The sequence below is a fragment of the Eriocheir sinensis genome, chromosome 67 (genome assembly GCF_024679095.1).
Source record: "Eriocheir sinensis breed Jianghai 21 chromosome 67, ASM2467909v1, whole genome shotgun sequence".
Classification (NCBI taxonomy): Eukaryota; Metazoa; Arthropoda; class Malacostraca; order Decapoda; family Varunidae; genus Eriocheir; species Eriocheir sinensis.
In genome coordinates, this window is record NC_066575.1 from 1818909 (window position 1) to 1825500 (window position 6592).

General features: G+C 50.5%; 2 protein-coding genes across 54 annotated transcripts in view; one reads left to right on the top strand and one right to left on the bottom strand.

Annotated features, from left to right (window-relative positions):
* Positions 1-6592, bottom strand: part of LOC126987906 (uncharacterized) — a 298554-nt gene that overhangs the window by 162481 nt on the left and 129481 nt on the right. The gene's annotated exons all lie outside the window — the stretch shown is intronic.
* LOC126987905 (nucleolar protein dao-5-like) overlaps positions 2558-6592 on the top strand; it is a 51722-nt gene continuing 47687 nt past the window's right edge. For 8 of the 50 annotated variants that reach the window (XM_050845449.1, XM_050845447.1, XM_050845432.1 and 5 more), the window contains exon 1: positions 2559-4289. In XM_050845449.1, coding sequence (XP_050701406.1) covers positions 2889-4289 — 1401 coding nt within the window. In that variant the 5' untranslated portion in view covers positions 2559-2888. Of the gene's footprint in view, positions 4290-4409; positions 4710-4949; positions 5656-6592 lie in introns of all 50 variants that reach the window. The other 42 variants (XM_050845444.1, XM_050845446.1, XM_050845455.1 and 39 more) reach the window with 29 other exon arrangements.

The following is a 6592-nucleotide window of genomic DNA, read 5'->3' on the forward strand; positions in this document are numbered from 1 at the left end:
GGAAGGATGGAGAGAAGGAAAGGAGAGGAATCACGGCCAACTGCCCACGCCGGACACACACACACACACACACACACACACACACACACACACACACACACAGCTGCTGAGAGGAACCAAACAGAAAACAGAGAAACCAACAACTGCAAAAGTATATTATTCATAAACTCTCTCTCTCTCTCTCTCTCTCTCTCTCTCTCTCTCTCTCTCTCTCTCTCTCTCTCTCTCTCTCTCTCTCGAAAAGTGACGCAGAGCTAGCTAAATGAGAGAGAGAGAGAGAGAGAGAGAGAGAGAAAGGGGGAGGAGGGTGGAGATTAAATCGGAAATCGGCAAATATCGACACAAAATTATCGGCTCGAACCATCAGCGCAAAACATTTGTAGAATCGCCCGTTTTCTTCGCTTTCACTCGACGCAACTTTTTTTTTCTTGTTTTTTTTTGGCAACCCCGTGAAACAATTACTTTTAAAGCCAGCAAAGATTTCAAAGGTGTTATTTTCATGCCGTCCCGTGTGGTCAAACTGCTTTTTACAATCGCATGCTGACTGTATATTTTTTGTTTGTTTGTTTGTTTGTTTGTTTTATTTTTCTTCCGTTTCAGGACGTGAGGCTGCCAAACTTTTCCACTTCAATTTTGTTTTGTTCAAGTTTCACCTTTGTTTTTATCTCCTCCGCCCATCCATCTCTCTCTCTCTCTCTCTCTCTCTCTCTCTCTCTCTCTCTCTCTCTCTCTCTCTCTCTCTCTCTCTCTCTCTCTCTCTCGACTCGTTATTGTTATCGTGCTCCCACAAACCCTTCGTACCCTCTGAACCATCTCTGCCACGGAAAATAAAAATAAAGATACCATTGCTGCAAACGAGAGCATGCCGCGTTTCCTGGAATGTCTCCTCTTGGGTTCCTCCACGCGTCTCGATGACAAGACATATTTCAATTCTCCTTTCTTCCAAAACGAGTGGAGCATGCGAGGAAGGAATGGGCTATAACCTAGAAAAGTTAATTTTACACGATTTTCCTTAATTGATAGTAATACATACCAGACTAACAGTAATTCTAGGATAACCTAAAAATATATCACTAAAATGTTCAATGAAATTTCTCCATTACCGGAAGTGGAGTACTTATACCAGTTTGAGAGAATCATTAGAAATACTCGTAATACTTTTCCTTACAATAATAATAATAATAATAATAATAATAATAATAATAATAATAATAATAATAATAATGATATCAATAATAAAACCGAGGAGTACCTGGCCAACCTGTACACAACCCACGACTGTCCTCTTAAATGACTCCTTTGTAGAGTTTTAACACAAAGTGAGATCAGCTGTCAACGTACAATAATAAAATATCTCCAAATCCAACGCTAAGCTGCCTCCCAACAACATCGCCGTATTTAACTTGAAGGGTGGGCACCGCTGGTCTGCTGCGGCGCATTAGTGGAGCTGGTGGAATGTTTACACTGCCGTGATAATTTATCTTCCTGCTCGGCCTATGCTGCCCCTGGATGGTTCCCTTGACAAGAGTGATGGATTTATGGAGAGCATGCGGGTGATCTACGGCAACTTGGTGATGGATGGAAATTGCAATACGACAACGGTGGAGCTTTGACTGTGCACCCCGCGTTCAACACATCCAATGACGACACCACGTTCGCAACACCCACGCGTTCAGTTAAAGTTGTTAGAGTTAAACAGTTAAACTTGCATTCTCTAGAAAGGCGATGGGTGCGTGGAGACATGATCGAGGTTTATAAATGGATGAAGGGCTTTAATAAGGGGGATATTCATTCTGTTGGTAAGAGAACCGGATAGGACACGTAGTAATGGGTTCAAGCTGGATCAATTCAGATTCAACAAGGAGATTGGCAAAAATTGGTTTACAAAGAGACTGGTAGATAAGTGGAACAAGCTGAGCAGTCACGTGGTGAGTGCCAAAACAAATGTCACATTCAAAAATAGATCAGATAAAATCATGGACAGTGATATTACAATTAGATTCTCGGGAGCTTAGGTTCAAAGGCCTCTTGCAGACTCCTAAGTTCTTATGTTCTTATGTTCATCACTCATCCTCCACCTCCCGAAGCGTAACACTATTTAGTCAACTTTAAACAGTAATTCTTTCATTCACAGGCTAAGAATCTTTTAAGCTGACTTCCTCAAATTTAAACATTGAGAAGAGTATTATAATCCCCATCCCTTAACATTTAACCTCTACCTAATACCGCTCTTAAAAATTCAAAACAAAAAGAATAATTAATGTCCGGCGCCTTTAGAAGCATTAAAGCGTAAAATTTATGACGCTACCAACAGTTTTTTTTACCTTCTTTTATGGATAAGTGCCTGAAGCATCTCTCTCTCTCTCTCTCTCTCTCTCTCTCTCTCTCTCTCTCTCTCTCTCTCTCTCTCTCTCTCTCTCTCTCTCTCTCTCTCTCTCATTCATTTTTCACTTAACCTATAAAGAAATATGTAAAAAGTCGGAAAAAATGTTTTTTTTTTTTACTTTTAATGTTCAATTATTTTGTTTTCTTCCTCCTCCCATGCAAACGAACAAGCACACACACACACACACACACACACACACACACACAAGCTGAGTACTGAAATGATTAGAAACCTTGCCACAAAAGAGAGGCCCCACGTTCCATTCCCAAGCTGGGTAGAGACAGATAGGCAATCTCGTTCAATCCGTGCCTTTTATCAACCCTGCAGTGAAGGGTATCGGGGGTCAGTCGTAGCTTGTGTCCCGCCTCCCGGGTGTGTGTGTGTGTGTGCTCCCCAATCCCCTCAAAGTTACCATCCCCTTTCTCCGCTAAGGTCCTTGCAGCGTCTCTCCGTACTTTTACAATTCAAAGGTTACCTTTGAAATACACATCTTCAGATTGAAATGAAACTTCACATCGCAGTGAAGACCGTCAAACAGGCCATCGTGAAGGCCACTCTCATGGGTGCCGTGCTGGGCCTTGGTGCCCTGCTCGGCGGCGCGGCGTGGAAGGCCGCGACCACCGCCTCGCGGGTGTGCGAGGCGGTGCAGGCGTGGGAGGACAAGGGCCTCCACGCCACCAACGTGTGGCGGGCGCGGGAGGTGCTGGCCCGCCAAGGGTGGCTCGGCCCCCTGCGCCCCAGTCCCCCTCTGGACCCCCTGGAGGCTTGCGGGCTGGTGCCGGGCGAGGCGTCGGCCTGCTGGTGGCGGCTGCTGCTGCAGCCCCGCCAGGCAGGGCGGCTCCTTGCCTGCCTGGAGGAGCGGGTGGTCGAGGCCGAGGCCGACCACGAGGCTTTCGGGGCCCGCCTGTGCTGGGGCATCATCCTGGCGCTGGTGGTGCCTCTGGGCCTCATGGCCGCGCGTCGCCTCGTCCGCCGCTCAGTGAAGGGGGTTAATGGGCATCAGGGAAGCCCAAGCGACGACTGTTTCGTGGATGCCCCTGAAGCCGATGCCGGCGAGGCACTGGTGGAAGATTGGGCAACCCCGGCAGCCGATGTGGATGTAACGGAGGAAACTTGGACAACAGCGACAGCAGTTGTGGAAGAGTTGATGGTGAAGAAGGAGGAGAGCAGCGCCACGCCACCAGACGATGAGTCTGTGACTGTAGAGTCAACTACACCTACAGTCTTATCATCCGCTGTAGAGGACTGTATGGCGTCTGAGGTGGTGAAAGATCCTGAGAATATGAATGTGTTGGCCACTGCAGAGACTGTGGAGTGTGAGGAGGTGGAGGAAGAAGGCGGTGGCACAGTGTACACAGAGGTGGAAAGTACAGATGACGATGCCGATAACAAGGCCGCCGATAAAACAGAGGAAGCGGCCGAAGTGTCGTTAGTTCCAGACGACTTTGTGCAGAACAAAGTGGTGAGCGAGGACCCCGAGGGTCTCGCGGGCCAGGAGACGCTGAGCTGCACGCTGGCGGCGGAGGCGGCGCCCTCCGAGGGGAAGGAAGAGAAGAAAAAGAAAAGGAGGAGGAAGCGCAAGAACCTTGGCCCCGCCGATGTGCTGAAGGGATCTGGTGACGCACAAGTCAAAGACGATCACAAGACGGATGCCAAGACTGAGGTCAAGGAGGAGAAGGCGCCAAAGGCTGAAGCCAAGGGAAAGGCGGTGCCAAAGCCTGAGGTCAAGAAGAAGGCGGCGCCAAAGGCTGAAGCCAAGGGAAAGGCGGTGCCAAAGCCTGAGGTCAAGAAGAAGGCGGCGCCAAAGGCTGAAGCCAAGGGAAAGGCGGTGCCAAAGCCTGAGGCCAAGAAGAAGGAGGCGCCAAAGGCTGAAGCCAAGGGAAAGGCGGTGCCAAAGCCTGAGGTCAAGAAGAAGGAGGCGCCAAAGGCTGAAGCCAAGGGAAAGGCGGTGCCAAAGCCTGAGGCCAAGAAGAAGGAGGCGCCAAAGGCTGAAGCCAAGGGAAAGGCGGTGCCAAAGCCTGAGGCCAAGAAGAAGGAGGCGCCAAAGGCTGAGGTCAAGAAGAAGGCGGTGCCAAAGCCTGAGGTCAAGAAGAAGGAGGCGCCAAAGCCTGAGGTCAAGAAGAAGGCGGTGCCAAAGCCTGAGGTCAAGAAGAAGGAGGCGCCAAAGGATGAAGCCAAGGGAAAGGCGGTGCCAAAGCCTGAGGCCAAGAAGAAGGAGGCGCCAAGGGATGAAGCCAAGGGAAAGGCGGTGCCAAAGCCTGAGGTCAAGAAGAAGGAGGCGCCAAGGGATGAAGCCAAGGGAAAGGCGGTGCCAAAGCCTGAGGTCAAGAAGAAGGCGGCGCCAAGGGATGAAGCCAGGGGAAAGGCGGTGCCAAAGCCTGAGGCCAAGAAGAAGGAGGCGCCAAAGCCTGAGGTCATGGAAAAGGCGGTACCAAAGCCTGAGGTCATGGAAAAGGCGGTACCAAAGCCTGAGGTCATGGAAAAGGCGGTACCAAAGCCTGAGGTCAAGAAGAAGGCGGCGCCAAAGCCTGAGGTCAAGAAGAAGGAGGCGCCAAAGCCTGAGGTCACGGAAAAGGCCAAATCTGTGGTGAAGAATGTTACGGAGAAAGTCACCAGGAGGAAAAAGAAGCCCGCCCCGGCCCAGCCCAAGGCAGCCCCGCCCAGCCCGCCCCTCCACAGCGTGCGGCAGTCCTGGCAGGAGGACGTGGTGACGGTGCGGCTGCCGGTGCCGCCGGCCAGACGCAGGCACGTCATCGGCCCGCGCGGGGACACGGTCCGGCAGCTGCGGCGGGACTACCCCGGCGTGCACGTGGCGGTGCCGCTGCCGAAGGACGCCGACGCCCACGTAACCTTCAGGGGCCCCAAGAGCCAGGCGGTCGCCGCATCGCGGGAAGTCGCCGCGCGCCTCCAGGAAATCGAGGCTCAGATACGCGAGGCTGCACGGCTCCGCCAGCAGGCCGTGGCCACGGCGGTGCTGGACGTGGCGCCCAACAGGCGGCGCCTCGTGGTGGGCCCCGGGGGCGAGGAGCTCCTGAAGCTGCAGCAGCAGCACCCCGGCGTGAGGGTGTCCGTGCCGCCCGCCATCGACACGGAGTCCCGCAGCGTCACCATCACGGGGCCGCCCGCCGAGGTGCGCGCCGTCCAGGCCAAGATCAAGAACCGCCTGGCAGCGATCGAGCGGCAGCGGCAGCTCCTGAGAGCCCGCAGGCGGCGGCGACACCAAGGAGCGGCTTCGGCGTCAGGGGCTTCCCCGGCCAAGGGTTGCTAAGGTGTTGACGCCAGTGTCACGTGTTGCCGCTGCGTCAGTGCCCACACAGTGTTGTGGCGACAAGCGGGGAATGTTTCGGGGTTTTCACAGGGATTACTTACTTAACTGTTTCTTACTTAATATCTGATCATTCAGTAAAGTTTTAATCTTATTGGTATTCTCATTATATTTTTACTTTTAATAACGACACTAACATCTACTTAACGACTTCTTTCCTCATGGATCTGAACTATTCCTCTTATACTACAATACCCTAACTATACCAGCAGCAGAAGTCTCGGATAAGGTGGATTCACTGAGGAGAAAAGCGTGTGTATCAGAATAGTATATTACAGTGATCACAGACACTTGTTGAATTTGGAATAACTGGTCCCCGGATGTTTCACATAGTCGATGAAGTCTTTGGGGCACACCTTTGCAACGGTGGTTGAGTGTTGCGTTGTGTTGTGGCGTTGGTTGGCTATATCACCCCAAGGAAGAGAGGAAAGAAAGGGAGGAGTTCCACTTTTTGTACAACGACACATTTGAAGTTTTAAGTATTCAGTTTTAACAGCCGTCAAATCAGAATCAGTTTAAGTGGACGAAATTAAAAGAAAAGAAATACTAACTTCTAGAGTTCTGTACTGGACACCTAACCTTGCAGACAAAACGTAGAGGAAGTCACAACATAAATTCTCTCAACATCGTATGACAAAATCGTAAATTCTTACAACATCGTAACAGAAAAAACACTCAATATTCTTCTTTAACATCGTATAAAGTAAAATCACTTCAAACATATCCATCACACTGCAACAAAAACATACCATCCTGTACACTCAAAGAGTTCCTTCAACACCTCAATTAAAGAAGACCGCTTTGCCTTCACTAACAAAAACAACTTAGAATGCAGAGACAGAAGAACCTTAAGAAGAATGACCATCTAAAGAACGGCTTTA